The following is a 21,634-nucleotide window of genomic DNA, read 5'->3' on the forward strand; positions in this document are numbered from 1 at the left end:
CCGAGGTACGTTGTTTAGTAGAGTGACAGCGGCCGGAAAGAAGCTGTTCCTCGACCTGCTGGTTCGGCAACGGAGAGACCTGTAGCGCCTCCCGGATGGTAGGAGGGTAAACAGTCCATGGTTGGGGTGAGAGCAGTCCTTGGCGATGCTGAGCGCCCTCCGCAGACAGCGCTTGCTTTGGACAGACTCAATGGAGGGGAGCGTGGAACCGGTGATGCGTTGGGCAATTTTCACCACCCTCTGCAATGCCTTCCGGTCGGAGACAGAGCAGTTGCCATACCATACTGTGATGCAGTTGGTAAGGATGCTCTCGATGGTGCAGCGGTAGAAGTTCACCAGGATCTGAGGAGACAGATGGACCTTCTTCAGTCTCCTCAGGAAGAAGAGACGCTGATGAGCCTTCTTGATCAGAGTAGAGGTATTGTGGGTCCAAGAGAGGTCATCGGAGATGTTGACTCCCAGGAACCTGAAGCTAGAAACACGTTCCACCTCCGTCCCGTTAATGTGGATGGGGGTGTGCGTGACGCCTCTGGACTTTCTGAAGTCTACAATGAGCTCCTTGGTCTTCTTGGAGTTAAGGGCCAGGTTGTTGTCAGTGCACCATGCTGCTAAGTGCTGGACCTCCTCCCTGTAGGCCAGCTCATCGTTGTTGCTGATGAGGCCAATCACCGTTGTATCATCTGCATACTTGATGATGGTGTTAGTACCATGTACAGGTGTGCAGTCATAGGTGAAGAGGGAGTAGAGGAGGGGGCTCAGCACACAGCCCTGAGGAACGCCAGTGTTCAGTGAGGGTTGAAGAGGTGTGCTTGTCTAACCTCACAGACTGGGGTCTGTTGGTTAGAAAGTCCAGTATCCAGTTGCAGAGGGAGGGGTCGATGCCCAGGTTACCGAGTTTGGTGATCAGTTTTGATGGAATAATGGTGTTGAATGCTGAGCTGTAATCGATGAACAGCATTCTTACATAAGTGTCTCTGTTGTCAAGGTGGGAGAGGGCGGAGTGAAGTGCCGTTGAGATGGCATCCTCCGTACTCCTGTTTACAAAATGGCGGCGGCGCGGGCACACCGCGACGCCCTGTGTCTCCCTAGAATGGGAAAAATAGCAACGATCCCCTTACCTGCTTCAAGGCTGCTCACTCGGAGCAGCCTTGTACTCATCTCGTACAGCCGACAGGAACTTCTGGACTTCGGTTCCTGCGGCTGCAACAACTTTTTGGACAATCTCCCTCTTCCGTCTGAGCTCATCAGAGCAACAGAGCACTCGACTGGAGACCGCCAGGTGAGTCGCGGGGTTGGAGACCGCCATCCGACCCGCGGAGCCCAACCGACCCTCGGTCCTCACCGGATCCCCGGCCCTGACCCGACCCCTGGTCCTCGCTCGACTCCCGTGTCTCGCCCGTCTCGCCCGCCCGCCAGAGTAAATCTCCTCTGTACTCTCTCTATTTTGTTGACATCCTTCCTATAATTGGGCGACCAAAATTGTACACCATTCTCCAGATTTGGTCTCACCAATGCCTTGTACAATTTTAACATTACATCCCAGCTTCTATACTCAATGCTCTGATTTATAAAGGCTAGCATACCAAAAGCTTTCTTTACCACCCTATCTATATGAGATTCCGCCTTCAAGGAACTATGCACGGTTATTCCCAGATCCCTCTGTTCAACTGTATTCTTCAATTCCCTACCATTTACCATGTACGTCCTATTTTGATTTGTCCTGCCAAGGTGTAGCACCTCACATTTATCAGCATTAAACTCCATCTGCCATCTTTCAGCCCATTCTTCCAAATGGCCTAAATCACTCTGTAGCCTTTGGAAATCCTCTTCATTATCCATAAACTGGTTCTGGACTCCCCCGACATCGGGAACATGTTTCCTGCCTCTAGCGTGTCCAAGCCCTTAACAATCTTATATGTCTCAAGTCAGAGTATTTCATTGAGTATAGAAGTTGGGAGGTCATGTTGCAGTTGTATAAGACGTTGGTGAGACCGCATTTAGAATATTGCAGGTAGACAGAAATGCTGGAGAAACTCAGCGGGGGAGGCAGCAACCATGCAGTGAAGGAATATTGTGTTCAGTTCTGGTCACCGTCGTTATAGGAAAGATATTGTCAAGCTTGAAAGGGTTCAGAAAAGATTTATGAGGATGTTGCCAGGACTAGAGGGTGTGAGCTACAGGGAGAGGTTGAGTAGGCTGGGTCTCTATTCCATGGAGCGTAGGAGGATGGGGGGTGATCTTATAGAGGTGTAGAAAATCATGAGAGGAATAGATCGGGTAGATGCCCAGAGTCTGTTGCCCAGAGTAGGGGAATCGAGGACCACAGGTTCAAGGTGAAGGGGAAAAGATTCAATAGGAATCCGAGGGGTAACTTTTTCACGCAAAGGTGGTGGGTGTATGGAACGAGCTGCCAGAGGAGGTAGTTGAGGCTGGGACTGTCCCATTGTTTAAGAAAGTTGGACAGGTACATGGATAGGATGGGTTTGGAGAGATATGGGCAGGCAGGTGGGACTAGGGTAGTTGGGATATTGTTGGCCAGCATGGGCGAGTTGGGCCGAAGGGCCTGTTTCCACACTGTATCACTCTATGACTCTATATTGGTGTTGCCAGGACTAGAGTGTCTGAGCTATAGGGAGAGGTCGAGTTGGCTGTAACTCTATTCCTTGGAGCGCAGGAGGATGAGGGGTGAACTTATAGAGGTGTACAAGGTCATGTATAAAAGCAATGACCAGTGATCACACATTAGTTCAGTTACTGTTGAATATTAAACCTGCAACCACCAGGGCAATGACACCTGCTGTGTCCCTCCACAGATGCTGCCTGACCCTTTGAAACATAGAAACATAGAAAATGGGTGCAGGAGGAGGCCATTCGGCCCTTCGAGCCAGCACCGCCATTCATTTTGATCATGGCTGATCGTCCCCAATCAATAACCCGTGCCTGCCTTCTCCCCATATCCCTTGATTCCACTAGCCCCCAAGAGCTCTATCTGACTCTCTCTTAAATCCATCCAGCGACTTGGCCTCCACTGCCCTCTGTGGCAGGGAATTCCACAAATTCACAACTCTCTGGTGAAAAAGTTTTTTCTCACCTCAGTCTTAAATGACCTCCCCTTTATTCTAAGACTGTGTGGCCCCTGGTTCCGGACTCGCCCAACATTGGGAACATTTTTCCTGCTTGTCCTTTTATAATTGTATAAATTTCTATAAGATCCCCCTCATCCTTCTAAACTCCAGTGAATACAAGCCTAGTCTTCTCAATCTTTCCTCATATGACAGTCCCGCCATCCCAGGGATCAATCTCGTGAACCTATGCTGCACTGCCTCAATCACAAGGATGTCCTTTCTCAAATTAGGAGGCCAAAACTACAAACAATACTCGAGATGTGGTCTCACCAGAGCCCTATACAACTGCAGAAGAACCTCTTTACTCCTATACTGAAATCCTCTTGTTATGAAGGTCAACACTCCATTAGCTTTCTTCACTGCCTGCTGTACCTACACGCCAACTTTCTTCGGCACTTTGGTCTAGTTTAATTTAGAGATATAGCATGGAAACAGGCCCTTAGGCCCACCAAATCTGCGCCGACCAGCGTTCCCCACTCACCGACAGTATCCTACACACACAAGGGACAACTTATAATCATAACGAGCCAAATGGCTTACGTCATTGGAGTGTGGAAGGAAACCAGAGATCCTGGAGAAAACCCATGCATTGCGTACAAACTCCGCACAGACAGCACGCGCAGTCGGGATCGAACCCGGGTCTCTGGCGCTGTGAGGCAGCAACTCTACCGCTGCGCCACCGTGACCGCCCCAAAGATAGACACAAAATGCTGGAGTAACTCAGCACTTTGGGCTTCAAGATAAATTGCTAAATGTGCGATTTGTACTTCTACCTACGAACACTGAGGGTGGAGAGCTGCAAATGCGAACCTTCCGTGGAAACAAAAGATCTACATGGAACGAGGGTGACGGATAGCGAACGGGAGTATGTAGTTCATTGTTACAAATTGGCAAAAGTGGGAAAATTAACCTGTCGTGGGTGAAGTATTTTAAAAATGGTTCCCTGTGTAGCAATTTATATCAAGGCACTCGAAGGATTGAAAATAATGGTCCATCCTTAAAGCCCTGCCTTATCCAGAAGCGGTGTGGCTGCATACACCGTCAACAACTCCCAGCTACCTCCTCCTAACCAAGCAATCTCCCGGGAGAGGCAAGAAAAGGTGGCCAATTTAAAGGGAAGAAAAACTCTCGGGAAATCGCTCTCGAACCCCCTAAGGCAATTAAGCATGCTGCAGGAAACCGCAGTCACTGGCGAATCTCACCATTTCCAACTACCCAGCAACTTTCATAACTTGATATGTCCTCATATTTTATTTAAGGCGGCTCTCAAACACAAGGTTGTAATGAGGTTTTCCTCCTGTTCCCGCTTCCCCAGATTCAGAGCAAGAATGTGAGCATCCAGCGCCCATGAGCAATTAGACATTGATCATTGCGAGGAGAATCAGATTGCTTTTGCTGACATGATAACACAAACAAATAAGCAAAACTAACAAAGGTGACATTGAGTCCCTTCTAGGCACTGAAGTGATAGCTGGAAGACATGGAGGCAAGCAAGTTTATACCTTGTATAATAATTTCATTTTTTGTCCAAACAATTTCCTCGCAAGTGTAACTGACGCAGTTTTCTAAATACACGAAGCCTCTGAAATTAATTGTGTTTCACAGCAAGATGCAAAAAACTCTTCAAAACTGAAACAACGCACTAAATCGCTTGTCGACAAAAACGCTGGAGAAACTCAGCGGGTGAGGCAGCATCTACGGAGCGAAGGAATAGGTGACGTTTCGGGTTGAGACCCTTCTTCAGACTGATGTGGGGGGGTGGGAAGAAGAAAGGAAGAGGCGGAGAGAGAGCTGGGAAGGAGAGGGGAAAGAGGGTGAAAGCAGGGACTACCTGAAATTGGAGAAGTCAATGTTTATACCGCTGGGGTGTAAACTACCCAAGCGAAATACGAGGTGCTGCTCCTCCAATTTACGGTGGGACTCACTCTGGCCATGGAGGAGGCCCAGGACAGAAAGGTCGGATTGGGATTGGGAATGGGAGGGGGAGTTGAAGTGCTGAGCCACCGGGAGATCAGGTTGGTTATTGCGAACTGAGCGGAGGTGTTGGGCGAAGCGATCGCCAAGCCTGCGCTTGGTCTCACCGATGTAGAGAAGCTGACACCTAGAGCAACGGATGCAGTAGATGAGGTTGGAGGAGGTGCAGGTGAACCTCTGTCTCACCTAGAACGACTGCTTGGGTCCTTGGATGGAGTCGAGGGGGGAGGTAAAGCGACAAGTGTAGCATTTCCAAACAAATCGCCTGGTAATTGATTGCAGTTGAAAATAAGGTGCAAAACTGTGCAATACCTAAAAATATACTGGATCACTTGCAAATTAATTGAACTTGACAACAACATGTTACAAAAACTGTACAATATTTAGAAATCAGAGCCAAACTAATCACTCCGTCCTTTTTGGAACATGTATTTCTTTTTTCAGTGCAAGGATAAATATTATTCTCAAATTAAATTCAGGTTCGTTCCGTGCTCATCCCTTAAGATGTAATAATGTAAGTGGCTGATGTGAGTTGTGATTTACCTGCCTTAAGGGCAAGTGACTCCATACGGCAAGCGCGACCTAAAGGGCGTGTCCCACCAGCATGCGCCTGCATGCGGCAAGCGCAACCTAACGTGGTCGTTTGAGCCGTACGGTCTCGCGGGGCCGGTCCCACTTCGATCGCCGGAGCCGTATGGAGTTGTGCGGAGCTGGTCCCGACATCGCGTGATGCTCCGAAAAACTGACCGTGTTCAAAAATTCTGCGCGGCAACTCCCCGCCGGCCCGCAGCCGCCTCGACGCCGTACGTCACGCACGAACTTCCCGCGGACTTCGCTTCTGGTTCGGTCACGCTTTCCGTATGCAGACGCATGCTGGTGGGACCGGCCCTTTAGGTTGCGCTTGCCGCATGGAGTCGCATGCCGGTGGGACAGGCCCTTTAGGTCGCGCTTGCCGTATGGCGTGGCATGCCCGTGAGACAGACCCTTTACTCCAGCCCCAAAGCCCATCAGCTAGAGAAATGATTTCTACCAGCAGATATCGCTCGTGTTAGAACCATTTATTTGAAACGGAATGTCAGTCACGGTTGTCGGCCAATCCCACTTACGCGACTTCTGACGGAGACGAGCGATTCGGCCGTCTGCCAAATCTTCTCGATCATGCTCGCATTTGCCGCCATTGTTCTTGCGGGGGATGTATCCACAATCTTAACAAGTTGTTATGAAAAAATGAACGTGTCTCCCCTGTTTCCTTTGGCTGCAAGTCTGGACCTGCGGCAGATTGTGTTTCCTCAGCTGCCGCAGGAAGTACATCCTCTGTGGGGCCTTTTTGACTGTGGAGTCAGTCCTCGTCCCATTTAAGGTCCCTGGAGATGATGGTTCCAAGGAACTTAAATGACTCCACAGATTGCCAAACTAAAGTAATGGGGCCTGTCCCACTTACGCGACTTTTTCGGCGACTGCCGGCACCCGTCATAGGCCGTTGCAGGTCGCCAAAAATTTTCAACATGTTGAAAATCCAGCGGCGACCAGAACAAGGTACGACTCTTTGGGCGACTGAGGCTGATCGATCTCAACTCCATTCTCCTGCCATGACACTCGTATTAATCAAGAACGTATGAACCTTCACCTTAAAGATATCCATTGACTTGACCACCACAGCCTTCTGTGGCAATGGATTCATACACTGTAGCTCTGCGGTGAACGTTGCATCTCTGGAGAGAAGGAATGGGTGACGTTTTGCAGACCTTGATATGACTGGGAGTCGGGAGGGGTGGTGGTCTGGGGGAGGAGAAACTAGAGGTAAGTGAATGTACATTACAGAGCAGAGCCCCGCTTCGGTGACTCGGGACAGGTGGAGCCCACAATGGTCCATTGTGGGCTGCGGACACGGTGCCGCTAGATTCCCCCTCCCTGACCCTCAGACTGATGAAGGGTCAGTGGGCCAGGCAGCATCTCTGGAGAGAATAGGTAACGTTTCGGGGGCTGAACCCTTCTTCAGATTGTTTTCTATAAGGGTAAGACAGGGTGGTATATGGGGTAACAAGGTTAAAAGAGGGGGGAAGGGGCAAGACTTCACTAAGGTTCCCTGAAGGAGTCTGAAGGAAGGGTTCCGCCCCGAAACGTCACCTATTCCTTTTCCCAAAAGATGCTGCCTGACCCGTTGAGATACTCCAGCTCTTTAGTCAGAGGGTGGCGAATCTGTGGAATTCATTTTTCTATCAGGCTAAAAAAAACGCCCTGACCTACTTGATGCCACGAGTACCTACGACTAGCATCACGACCTACCTACGACCTACCTACGACCTCGTGACGACCATGCTGCGAGTATGAGTCAAGGGCAAACTCGGCAGAGGTGGTGAATTAGGTTGTGAAAGTGGGACAGGCCCTTTAGACAGGTTCTTGACTAGTACGGGTGTCAGGGGTTATAGGGAGAAGGCGGGAGAATGGGGCCTGGAGGGAGAGATAGATCAGCCGTGATTGAATGGCGACGCAGACCCGATGGGCCGAATGGCCTAATTCTGCTCCTATCACTTATGAAATTATGAACATTTTGTGTCTATCTTCGGTGTAAACCAGCATCTGCAGTTGCTTCTTACACATATGATCCGGACATCCCATCCACAGCACGGATCCACCCATCTGGCATCATACATAATATGAAAAACATTCTTTATGGTGCGATAGTTAAATATCTTTGATGGCCATGTCTGCCTTCCATGGGGAAGAGATGATGGATTCTCAAACATGCTGTGCAGTATTTTATTTCAGCCACTTTTTCCCCCTGCCTCTTGGGATAGGTTCGGAAGGAACGATTATTTATCCCATTTCAAACGGAATTTCTGCAACTTCACCCGACCTATCCGCCAATAGAACTGCAAAGGCAGATTTGCTGTTATTTTCTTGTCCTTAATAGAATTTTAATAATTGATGCCTTGCGTCTTGTTGCCCTTCCAATGGCTTTCTTCGTGTTTTTTTTTTCTCTCGCTCAGGAAGGCAGCGGAGACTAATGGGATTGAGCCCAGTTTGCTCAACCAGCTTCAGAACTGCTTTCACTTCACTTCCAGGCCTCTTTGAGAGCTCGCTGCTAAAGCTGCATTAGTCACACCATTAAAACACTTACCGTTACGTCAGCAGTCCCACTAAAACACAGGCCAGCGCTTCTGGCGAGACAGAATGGTTCAGGAACATTGGGGTAACCTAAAAGGTGATATTCTGGCCCCCAAACTGGACTGCAACAACCAGGTTCAGGAATAGCTACTTCCCCACAGCAATCAGGCTATTAAACCTGGCTCGGACAAAACTCTTTTTTAATTAATAACCCATTTTCTGTTATTTGCACTTTATCAGTTTATTTATTCATGTGTGTATATATTTATAATATGGTATATGGACACACTGATCTGTTTTGTAATCAATGCCTACTATGTTCTGTTTTGCTGAAGCAAAGCAAGAATTTCATTGTCCTATACAGGGACACATGACAATAAACTCACTTGAACTTGAAAAAACGGAATGGGATGCCCTCTATTTAAGGCGGAGATGGATGGATTATAGAAAACATAGAAACATCGAAAATAGGTGCAGGAGTAGGCCATTCGGCCCTTTGAGCCTGCACCGCCATTCAATATGATCATGGCTGATTATCCAACTCAGTATCCTGTACCTGCCTTCTCTCCATACCCCCTGATCCCTTTAGCCACAAGGGCCACATCTAACTCCCTCTTAAATATAGCCAATGAACTGTGGCCACAACTACCTTCTGTGGCAGAGAATTCTACAGATTCACCACTCTCTCTGTGTGAAAAATGTTTTTCTCATCTCGGTCCTAAAAGATTTCCCCCTTATCCTTAAACTGTGACCCCTTGTTCTGGACTTCCCCAACATCGGGAACAATCTTCCTGCATCTAGCCTGTCCGACCCCTTAAGAATTTTGTATGTTTCTATAAGATCCCCCCTCAATCTCCTAAATTCTAGCGAGTACAAACCGAGTCTATCCAGTCTTTCTTCATAAGACAGTCCTGACATCCCAGGAATCAGTCTGGTGAACCTTCTCTGTACTCCCTCTATGGCAAGAATGTCCTTCCTCAGATTAGGAGACCAAAACTGTACGCAATACTCCAGGTGTGGTCTCACCAAGACCCTGTACAACTGCAGTAGAACCTCCCTGCTCCTATACTCAAATCCTTTTGCTATGAATGCTAACATACCATTCACCTTCTTCACTGCCTGCTACACCTGCATGCCTACTTTCAATGACTGGTGTACTATGACACCCAGGTCTCGTTGCATCTCCCCCTTTCCTAATCGGCCACCATTCAGATAATAATATACTTTCCTGTTTTTGCCACCAAAGTGGATAACCTCACATTTATCCACATTATGCTGCATCTGCCCTGCATTTGCCCACTCACCCAGCCTATCCCAGTCACCTTGCAGCCTCCTAGCATCCTCCTCACAGCTAACACTGCCCCCCAGCTTAGTGTCATACGCAAACTTGGAGATGTTGCAAATCATTAATATATAATTAATGATTAATACGAGTGTCAGAGGTTATGGGGAGAAGGCAGGAGAATGGGGTCAAGAGGAAAAGATAGTTCAGCCATGATTGAATGGTGATAGACAATAGACAATAGACAATAGACAAAAGACAATAGGTGCAGGAGTAGGCCATTCGGCCCTTCGAGCCAGCACCACCATTCAATGTGATCATGGCTGATCATCCCCAATCAGTACCCCGTTCCTGCCTTCTCCCCATATCCCCTGACTCCGCTATTTTTTAGAGCCCTATCCAGCTCTCTCTTGGTATTATCCAGAGAACCAGCCTCCACCGCCCTCTGAGGCAAAGAATTCCACAGACTCACAAATCTCTGGGTGAAAAAGTGTTTCCTCCTCTCCGTTCTAAATGGCTTACCCCTTATTCTTAAACAGTGGCCCCTGGTTCTGCCCTCCCCCAACATCGGGAACATAATTTGAGCAACTTGGTTTCATCTTCTTGTAAATCAGGCCACATTCCCTCTACCTCCTGCCCCATTAAGGGATCCAATGGATCTCGATATGAAGCTGATATATGCAGAGAGAATGGAGCGGCTGGGCTTGTACACTCTGGAGTTTAGAAGGATGGGAGGATATCTCATTGAAACATATAAGATTATTAAGGGTTTGGACACGCTAGAGGCAGGAAACATGTTCCCGATGTTGGGGGAGTCCAGAATCAGGGGCCACAGTTTAAGAATAATGGGTAAGCCATTTAGAACAGAGACGAGGAAACACCTTTTCCCAAAGAGAGTGGTGAGTCTGTGGAATTCTCTGCCTCAGAGGGCGGTGGAGGCCGGTTCTCTGGATGCTTTCAAGAGAGAGCTAGATAGGGCTCTTAAAAATAGCGGAGTCAGGGGATATGGGGAGAAGGCAGGAACGGGGTACTGATTGGGGATGATCAGCCATGATCACATTGAATGGCAGTGCTGGCTCGAAGGGCCGAATGGACTACTACTGCACCTCTTGTCTATTGTCTATTGTTTATTGAAGCCAACCCCCCTCTCCATCCCTACATCAGACACTCCACTCCCTAAAAGGGATGATCAGCCATGATCACATTGAATGGCGGTGCTGGCTCGAAGGGCCGAATGGACTACTACTGCACCTGTTGTCTATTGTCTATAAAAGAGCTGCTCATTTCACAAACATGAGATATTTTCCCTTGGAAGGTAGATTTAATAATATTTATTTGCAAATTTTACATGTATTCTGCCAAAATAATTTCCTGATACTGCCCTAAGTTAGATTACTAACTTCTCATTGCATTACTCACGAGGTTTTAGTCAGTAGGAGATTAATTTGAAAGATGTTTGCTGAACAGGATGAGGACTCGACTTGTCATAGAGTGATACAGTGTGCCCATACCGGCCAACAATGTCCCAGCTACACTAGTCCCACCTGCCCGCGTTTGGTCCATATCCCTCTAAACCTGTCCTATCCATGTACCTGTCCAACTGTTTCTTAAATGTTGGGATAATCCCAGCCTCAACTACCTCCTCTGGCAGCTTGTTCCATACACCCACCGCCCTTTGTGTGAAAAAGTTACTCTACAGATTCCTATTAAATCTTTTCCCCATCGCCCTGAACCCATGTCCTCTGGTCCTCAATTCCTCTACTCTGGGCAAGAGACTCTGTGCATCTATCCGATCTATTCCTCTCATGATGTTGAACACACAATTCACTGTGCCAACTGGCACATGTGACAAATAAATGGACCTTGTATCTCGGATCTTACACCTCTATAAGATCACCCCTCATCCTCCTGCGCTCCCAGCCTACTCAACCTCTCCCTAAAGCTCACACCCTCCAGTCCTGGCAACATCCTCGTAAATCTTTTCTGAACCCTTTCAAGCTTCAAGACAATATCTTTCCTATAACACGGTGCCCAGAACTGAACACGATATTCTAAATGCGGTCTCACCAACGTCTTACCCCACAGGTTTCTATTAAATCTTTTCCCCTTCACCTTGAACCATATAACCATATAACAATTACCGCACGGAAACAGGCCATCTCGACCCTTCTAGTCCGTGCCGAACACATAATTTCCCCTAGTCCCATATACCTCCGCTCAGACCATAACCCTCCATTCCCTTCCCATCCATATAACTATCCAATTTATTTTTAAATTATAATAACGAACCTGCCTCCACCACCTTCACTGGAAGCTCATTCCACACAGCCACCACTCTCTGAGTAAAGAAGTTCCCCCTCATGTTACCCCTAAACTTCAGTCCCTTAATTCTCAAGTCATGTCCCCTTGTTTGAATCTTCCCTACTCTCAGTGGGAAAAGCTTTTCCACGTCAAGTCTGTCTATCCCTCTCATCATTTTAAAGACCTCTATCAAGTCCCCCCTTAACCTTCTGCGCTCCAATGAATAAAGCCCTAACTTGTTCAACCTATCTCTGTAACTTAGTTGTTGAAACCCAGGCAACATTCTAGTAAATCTCCTCTGTACTCTCTCTATTTTGTTGACATCCTTCCTATAATTAGGCGACCAAAATTGTACACCATACTCCAGAATTGGCCTCACCAATGCCTTGTACAATTTTAACATTACATCCCAACCTGTGTCCTCTGGACCTCGATTACACTACTGTGGGCCGGTGGCTCTGTGCATCTACCCGATCTACTCCCCTCATGATCTTGCACTCTGATGTCGAAGTTTCCTTCCATTGCAACCGCGAAACAGAACGAGAAAAAACAATTTCAATCGCCTTTACCTTGCCTGGAGAATTCGTCTGCCTCTCTGTGGACCAGTTCAGTCACCCGCGTGCCGTAATGAAGCCTGGCATCGTGGTCGTAGGCCTTGAGGGTCTCACTCGAGCTGTACGACTTCTGTGTGGGCACCCTGCACTCTTCACTGTCCAACGAAGAGCTAGTGTAGCGGCAGTCCTTGGCGCACCTCCCGCGGGTCAGCGAGCGGTGCCTTCGGTCCTTCACGTCCATCCTTTGTCACGGACGCTTCCGATGCTCGCCCCTTCAATAGATCTTCAGCTGCGGGTCACCTGAAATGAAGTGCAAAAGTAGACCTGAGTCCACGTATCCAACTGGGTATCTATCCAAACATGGCCGCACCGTGGCGCAGCGGTAGAGTTGCTGCCTTACAGCGCTTGCAGCACCGGAGACCCCGGGTTCGATCCCGACTACCGGTTGCTGTCAGTGCGGAGTTTGTACCTTCTCCCCGTGGGTTTTCGCCGAGATCTTACATTTCCTCCCACACTCCAAAGATATTACGTACAGTTTTGGTCTCCAAATCTGAAGAAGGACATTACTGCCATAGAGGGAGTGCACAGACGGTTCACCAGACTGATTCCTGGGATGTCAGGTCTGTCTTATGAAGAAAGACTGGATAGACTTGGTTTATACTCTCTAGAATTTAGGAGATTGAGAGGGGATCTTATAGAAACTTACAAAATTCTTAAGGGGATGGACAGGCTAGATGCAGGAAGATTGCTCCCGATGTTAGGGAAGTCCAGGACAAGGGGTCACAGCTTAAGGATAAGGGGGAAATCCTTTAAAACCGAGATGAGAAGAACTTTTTTCACACAGTGAGTGGTGAATCTCTGGAACTCTCTGCCACAGAGGGTAGTCGATGCCAGGTCATTGGCTATATTTAAGAGGGAGTTAGATGTGGCCCTTGTGGCTAAGGGGATCAGGGGGTATGGAGAGAAGGCAGGTACGGGATACTGAGTTGGATGATCAGCCATGATCATATTGAATGGCGGTGCAGGCTCGAAGGGCCGAATGGCCTCTACTCCTGCACCTAATTTCTATGTTTCTATGTTTCTATGCTTCTATGTACAGGCTTGGTAAATGTAAAAATTGTCCCTCGTGTGTGTTGGGCAGTGTTAATGTGCGGGGATCGCTGGTCGGCGCGGGCTCGGTGGGCCGAAGGGACTGCTTCCGCGCTGTATCTCGAAACTAAACTAAACAAATACTGGAAAAACAAGATTGATTTAGACGTAGACAAAAGTGCTGGGGAAACTCAGCGGGTGAGGCAGCATCTATGGAGCGAAGGAATAGGTGACGATTCGAGCCAAAACCCTTCTTCAGACTGATGTGGGGGTTTGGGGGCGGGGAGATGTGGGCAGGAAGAAGAAAGGGGAGGCACCAGAGGGCTGAGCCTGAGGGAGAGCTGAGACGGGGAGGAGACACTGAGGACTACCTGAAACTGGAGAGGTCAATGTTCATACCGCTGGGGTGTAAACTACCCAAGTGGAATATGAGGTGCTGCTCCTCCAATTTGCGGTGGGACTCACTCTGGCCATGGAGGAGGCCCAGGACAGAAAGGTCGGATTGGGAATGGGAGGGGGAGTTGAAGTGCTGAGCCACCGGGAGATCAGGTTGGTTATTGCGAACCGAGCAGAGGTGTTGGGCGAAACGGTCGCCAAGCCTGCGCTTGGTCTCACCGATGTAGATCAGCTGACACCTAGAGCAGCGGATGCAGTAGATGAGGTTGGAGGAGGTACAGGTGAACCCTCTGCCGCACCTGGAACGACTGCTTGGGTCCTTGAATGGAGTTGAGGGGGGAGTCATTTGGGACAATATACATGTATGCCAAGCCATTTAACCTACAAACCCGTGCATCTTGAGTGTGCGGTGCGGGGGGGATCCAGAGCGCTCAGAAAAACCCCACACAGTCAAGGGGAGAAGGTACAAACTCCGTACAGACAGCACCAATAATCGGGATCAAACCCGGGTTTCTGGCGCTGTGAGGCAGCGACTCCACCGCTGCTCCACCGTGCCGCCCGTGGAGACCATGTCTCGAGTGATTTATACACAATGGATGTATAGAGACTCCCGTGTGCTCCTGATGCATGGAACCATTGTTCTCCAAACCATATCAAATGATCTTTCTTCCTCAAGTCAAGTCAAAGCAATTTTATTTCTACAGCACATTTAAAAACAACTCTCGTTGACCAAAGTGCTCTACATCAGTGCAGGTGCTAAAGGGCCTGTCCCACTTGCGTGCGATTGCATGCGTTTGGCGTGATCAAACGTGGTTGCTTGAGGCGTACGTGCACCGTATGGCCGCGCGGGGGGGGGGGGGCGGTCCCACTTGGAAGCGCGGAGTTGTGCGGGACTGGTCCCCACATCGCACGGGGCTCCGAAAATCTGAGTGTTCGAAATCTTCGCGCGCCAACGGCCTGTCGGCACGCAGGTGCATTGCGGTCGTACGCAGCGTCTTGACGGCGTATGCAGCGCCTTGGCGCCGTACGCCTAGCGCGTGGCGTTGCGCGATGACATCACCGCCCGACGCTGTGCGACGGCCAAATTCAGTCAGCCCCCTCCTGGCCAGCTGATTGGTAAGCATGATGCAAGTTACGTCATGCGCGAACTTAACACGATCTTCGCGTGAACTCCGCTTCCGTTTGGTCGCGCCAAATGCATGCAATCGCACGCAAGTGGGACAGACATGCTACATACAGTGGAACATAGATCTAACAATACACTTTCAGTAGGGACTAGGTATTTTTCAGGGAGGTTTGAGTACATCTTTGAATCCTTGCCTCTGACCATTTGGCCATCTCTCCTGTGACAAAGCTTGGAATGCAGGTCCAAGTCTGGTGACAACAAGCTCCCCCTCAATGTCAGCAAGACAAAGGAGCAAGTCATCGGCTTCAGGAAGCATGCTGGATGGAGTACATGCCCCAATCAGCAGCAATGGGGCCATAGTGATACTGGATGAGAACTTCCTTCCTTCCTTGGTTGAGAAGTTCCTTTGTGTTAATATTACCAATGACCAGTTGTGGACCAACCACTTTGAAGCGATAGCCAAGAAGGCAGATCAACGCCTCGACTTCCCAAGGATGTTGAGGACATTCAGCTTCCAACTCAGTCACACATGAGAGTTGTGCTCAGCATGCCATCCATACAGATCAGATAATACTATACGTTAATACAATCACGTCAAACTCCAGTACAACAGGTAGAGCAAAGGGCAAGATACAGTGCAGAATATAGTTCTCAGCATTGTAGGGCACCAGTTCCACAGACGAAGTCCAATGTCCGCAATGGGGTAGAGGTGAATCGGACAGTAACCTAGCTCATGGAAGGGCCGTTCAGAAGCCTGATAGCAGAGGGGAAGAAGCTGTTCCTGAGTCTGGTGGTGCGGGCATTCACAATTCCCCAAACCTGGACCAGAGATGTGGAGGAAATGACTGGAGTTTGGTTAAGGTGGCTGCTTGCCCAAGGCAGTCGAGAGAAGCCATCATCTTCTGGACAACAAAGTAGACACTATGCAAGATTGTATTCCTGGCTCAATTCCGGGGAAGAATATCGGGAAGAGTGCCTACAGCGCCGGAGACCCGGGTTCGATCCTGACTACGGGCGCTGTCTGTACGGAGTTTGTACGTTCTCCCCGTGACCTGCGTGGGTTTTCTCCGGGATCTTCCGTTTTCCTCCCCACACTCCAAGGACGTGCAGGTTTGTAGGTGAATTGGCTTGGTGTAAATGTAAAATTGTCCCAAATGTGTGTAGGATAGTGTTAACGCCCCTGTCCCACTTAGGAGACCTGAACGGAAACCTCTGGAGTTCCCGGAGGTTGCAGGTGGTTGCTGGAGGTTGCAGGTAGTGGAAGCAGGTAGGGAGACTGACAAAAACCTCCGGGAACCTCCGGGAACCGCACGGAAACCTTGGGTGGGTCGCAATTTGTCCTGGTCCCTCAACACCTCCAAGCTGATCAAAAAGGCACAGCAGCGCCTTTATTTCCTGAGGAGGCTCAAGAAAGCCCACCTGTCCCCCCGGATCCTGACCAACTTTTACCGCTGTACCATAGAGAGTATCCTGACCACCTGCTTCACGGTATGGTACAGCAGTTGCACTGCTGCGGACAGGAAGGCACTACAACGGGTGGTGAAAACCGCGCAGCACATCATCGGTGCCCCGCTCCCTGCCATGGATGCCCTCCACCGAAAACGGTGTCTGAGACGGGCCGGGAAGATCATCAAAGACCCCTCACACCCCAACCATGGACTGTTTGCCCTCCTCCCATCAGGGAGGCGGTACAGGAGCCTCAGGTCACGTACTAGTAGGATGAGGAACAGCTTCTACAATAATACAATCACATTGCTGAACTCGGAGTCCCGTCGATAGATTTCTCTGGTCCCTCCGTCCCCATTGTTTAATTATTCTGTATTTTTTGATTATTCTGTATCTTCTCTCTTTCTATTTTTTTTTTTTTCTTTATGTACAACTACTACGGACTGACGCAAAACTGCATTTCGTTGTACTCATACTTGTATTTGTGCGATGACATTAAAGTTGAATTGAATTGAATTGAAAAGTCTCCAGAGGTTTGCGTTCAGGTTTCCTAAGTGGGACAGGGGCATTAGTGTGCGGGGATCGCCGGTGGGGCGATGGGCCTGTTTCCCCGTTGTATCTCGAAACAAAACTAAACTTAGGAACAAAACTGGAAATAAGAGAATAAATAATGATGAGGTAAGGTGATAACCATGAATATAAAGTGTGTCGACTCACCTCTGATTGGAATTGACTTGGAGAAACCCAGCTAAATCAGATTCTTTACACCAGACTGGCATACGTCAGAGTCACTTCCAATGTGATAAGGAAGACACACTGCTTCCTGAATCCATTTGAGATCCTCGTAGCTGTTTCCTGTCACTGCAACTACCATTGCAAAGTGGAGTTGCTTCAACCGAGAGTACATTTAGCAGAATGTTCCTTACAATTAATGAATGACGGCTGCTTTGGAACAGATGACCACAGTCCTATAGTTTATTTGAGTCTAGCTTGTTGTCACGTGTATCGAAGTGCAGCCAAAAAGCTTTTTCTGTTGCGTGCTAACCAGTCAGCAGAGAGACTGGGTAGACAAAAGTGCTGGAGAAACTCAGCGGGTGCAGCAGCATCTATGGAGCGAAGGAAATAGGCAACGTTTCGGGACGAAACCCTTCAAGGGTTTCGGCCCGAAACGTTACCTATTTCCAAAAGGATTTTGGCCCGAAACGTTGCCTATTTCCTTCGCAACATAGATGCTGCTGCACCCGCTGAGTTTCTCCAGCACTGTTGTCTACCTTCGATTTTCCAGCATCTGCAGTTCCTTCTTAAGCAAAAAGACTGAATGTCTTATTGAAACATATAAGACTATTAAGGGTTTGGACACGCTAGAGGCAGGAAACATGTTCCCGATGTTGTGGGGAGTCCAGATCCAGGGGCCACACAGTTGAAGAATAAAGGGGGTAAGCCATTTAGAACGGAGATGAGGAAACACTTTTTCACACAGAGAGTTGTGAGCCTGTGGAATTCTCTGCCTGGTGGAGGTCGGTTCTCTGGATGCTTTCAAGAGAGAGCTAGATAGGGCTCTTAAAGATAACAGAGTTATGGGATATGGGGAGAAGGCAGGAACGGGGTACTGATTGTGAATGATCAGGCATGATCACATTGAATGGCGGTGCTGGCTCGAAGGGCCGAATTCCCTACTCCTGCACCTATTGTCTATTATTGTCTGTTGTCCGAAGAAGGGTCTCGACCTGAAACGTCACCCATCCCTTCTCTCCAGAGATGCTGCCTGTCCTGTTGAGTTACTCCAGCTTTGTGTGTCTACCTTGAGGAATTGAGGGAGGGAAGGTAAGTAGAGGAGGTGGGCGGGAGTGGGGGAGGGGAGGGGACAAGAGCGGAACTCGCTATCAAAACATGGAGGGGACGGGGGGGGACACAATTTTTTGGCGGCCACGGGTGCAAGCGCACACTCACGCACACACGCGCACGCGAGGCTTCGGAGGCTCAATCGAGCACCAAATGCAGTTCGACTGCCTGTCTCACCGGGTTAACTACAGCCCTGTCTGGACTGACGGGACACCAGCGCTGCTTCTCCACGCTGGTCATATTTCCCGCAAGCTTAGGGTTAGGGTAACCTGGCGGGACGGGCAGAGTTTGGAGCCGTGTTTAGTGCTGTTTCACTGCGCTGGCTGTTTCACTGCTCTGCCCGCCCGTCGGGGGGGGGGGGGGGGGTGTCACCCGGCTGGGATCGATCCTGCCTGGATCCGGTTGAGGCGCAGGTCTGTGCCACGTCTCCCCTCCTCCAATCATCGCACCCTCGGTCATCAGTCCCACCCCCACTGCCTCGTGGAAAGCGGAGATATTAAAATTGGGATCACAAAAACTCGGGGGGATGTCCCCCACCTCTCAAAACATACGGAGTGGCGGCACAGCTCTGGCTGCAGCGGCTCACCGGCAGTCCCGTTTGTTTGTGTTTTTTGTGTTGTTTATTTTGTTTTGGTTAGTCTAGTTTTTGGTTTTTAGTTTGTGTTTGGGGGGGGGGGGGGGGGGGGGTTTGAAACGGGGTTTGCAGTCTCTCCCTGCGGGGGAATACGACCTTTTTGCAGCCTTTCGCTGAGGCCTAATGGAGCTGGCGACCTCGAGGCTCCGGAGGCAGAGCCCGTCTGGACTCACCCTGAGCTCGCTCCCGTGAGGGTGGTCCGACTCAGGGCTGGAAGAGGCTGGGACGCTCCCGTGAGGGCGGCCAGCCCGAGGGTGGAACGAGGCTCCCGTCGGAGCGGCCGAGCTCGGGGAGGTGCGGCGCTGGCAGCCTGAGGGAGAAGCGACGCCCATGTCGGGGCGGCCCAGCTCGAGGCTGAAGACGGCGCAGTACTCACGTGAGGGTGGCTGGGACGGTGTTCTGGCGGTGGTGGCCTGAGTCCGGGGTTCGGCCGCGGGCCAGCGGCTGCGTCTGCAGGTCTGGTGGGCGGCAGCTTCGACCACCCCGGGCCGCGGTATTTGAGCCGCAGGACTGTTTTTAACATCGCCGGGGGGGGGGATTATCGCCCCAGCACAGAGGGAGAAGAGGAGGGAAGAGACTGCAGACCTAAGACTTTTGCCTCCATCACAGTGAGGAGATGCCTGGGTGGACTCACTGTGGTGGATGTTAATATGTGTTTATTGTTTTTTTTATTGTATTATACGTATGACTGCTGCAATTTCGTTCAGACTTCGGTCTGAATGACAATAAAGGCTATCTATCTAACATGGGGGGGGGACGTGTCCCCTCTGGCCCCCCCGGGTATTTCCGCCCCTGGGAGGGGAGGGGAGGGGTGGGAGTGTAAGATGAGTGAGAGAGAGGAACAAGAGATATTTCCGCAGCTAGGAGCAAACGGCAATGCCTGTCACTCATGCTCATGAGTGGTGGATGAGACACATCGTGGACTGATGGATGTGGAGACTGCCAAAGGCAGTCCGACCTCATCATTCACTGATTGCTCTAGACTCCACTTGCACTTCAGTCAAACAAGGCTGGTAAACTGAAAGGAAAAACAAAACCCCAGCTAGCGTTTGTCCATTTGCTCCTCTTTACTTCGAGTCACCGAGACGAAACCGAGATTCCCGTTTGTTTTAGAAAAAAAAAACCATGTTTGTAAAATCCACCTCGGATGAAACTCATCAATGTGAAGCAGGGAGCGAAATGAAATCGAGTAACAGGCTAGATGCAGGAAGATTGTTCCCGATGTTGGGGAAGTCCAGGACAAGGGGTCACAGCTTAAGGATAAGGGGGAAATCCTTTAAAACCGAGATGAGAAGTACTTTTTTCACACAGAGAGTGGTGAATCTCTGGAACTCTCTGCCGCAGAAGGTAGTTGAGGCCACAGTTCATTGGCTATATTTAAGAGGGTTAGATGTGGCCCTTGTGGCTAAAGGGATCAGGGGGTATGGAGAGAAGGCAGGTACGGGATACTGAGTTGGATGATCAGCCATGATCATATTAACCATATAACCATATAACAATTACAGCACAGAAACAGGCCATCTCGGCCCTACAAGTCCATGCCGAACAAATTTTTTTGTTCCCCTTAGTCCCACCTGCCTGCACTCATACCATAACCCTCCATTCCCTTCTCATTCATATGCCTATCCAATTTATTTTTAAATGATACCAATGAACCTGCCTCCACCACTTCCACTGGGAGCTCATTCCACACCGCCACCACTCTCTGCGTAAAGAAGTTTCCCCCTCATATTACCCCTAATTGAATGGCGGTGCAGGCTCGAAGGGCCGAATGGCCTCCACTCCTGCACCAAATTTCTATGTTTCTATGTTTCTATGTCACGGAGTGTTCAATTCCGTCTCTTCCCATTTGTCATCGAGCAGGACGGCAGGATTCCTGGTTTAAAATTCATGGAATTACGGGGGACTTCTGGCTGTCGAACATTGTACAGGTTGGGCTCTGAAGGGCAGCGGAGGACCTGGCGATGGTCGCTGGGGAAAGCTGAGTAGAAGCCAAACCTCCTCTGGGAGTTCAACTTTACTCATTCGCCAGCCAAATCATCCTGACTGCTGGCAGGATCCATGGGTTTATTAATTTTGCATGCGAGCCCTTAGACGGAGGTCAAACAGGGGAGGCTGCTGGACAGGCAGGTTGGACAATAGGACCAGGGAAACCGAAGATAGACACAAAACACTGCATGGAGCAACTCAAGTGGGAAGATGAGAGGCCATGGTATTAAAAGGAAGATACTAACAGGGACAGCAAGATGGCTTGATGGGAGTGTGGAGTCATAGACAAATAGACAATAGACAATAGGTGCAGGAGTAGAGGCCATTCGGCCCTACTAGCCAGCACCGCCATTCAATGTGATCATGGCTGATCATCCCCAAACAGTATTCAAGAAGGAACTGCAGATGCTGGAAGATCGAAGGTGCACAAAAATTGCTGGAGAAACTCGGCGGGTGCAGCGGCATCTATGGAGCGAAGGAAATAGGCGACGTTTCAGGCCAAAATCCTTTTGGAAATAGGTAACGTTTCGGGCCGAAACCCTTGAAGGGTTTCGTCCCGAAACGTTGCCTATTTCCTTTGCTCCATAGATGCTGCTGCACCCGCTGAGTTTCTCCAGCAATTTTGAGTATCCCCAATCAGTACCCCGTTCCTGCCTTCTCCCCATATCCCCTGATTCCGCTATCTCTAAGAGCCCTATCTAGCTCCCTCTTGAAAGCATCCAGAGAACCGGCCTCCACTGCCCTCTGAGGCAGAGAATTCCACAGACT

The 21,634-nt window shown here is 49.6% G+C and overlaps 1 protein-coding gene across 1 annotated transcript in view; it reads right to left on the reverse strand.

Moving 5' to 3' along the window:
* The window catches only part of LOC129701853 (teneurin-2-like), a 358,384-nt gene that overhangs the window by 54,194 nt on the left and 282,556 nt on the right, over positions 1-21,634 (reverse strand). The window contains exon 3 of the mRNA XM_055643337.1: positions 12,360-12,644. Coding sequence (XP_055499312.1) covers positions 12,360-12,585 — 226 coding nt within the window. The 5' untranslated portion in view covers positions 12,586-12,644. The remainder of the gene's footprint in view (positions 1-12,359; positions 12,645-21,634) is intronic.

The sequence above is a fragment of the Leucoraja erinacea genome, chromosome 11, assembly GCF_028641065.1.
Source record: "Leucoraja erinacea ecotype New England chromosome 11, Leri_hhj_1, whole genome shotgun sequence".
Lineage (NCBI taxonomy): Eukaryota > Metazoa > Chordata > Chondrichthyes > Rajiformes > Rajidae > Leucoraja > Leucoraja erinaceus.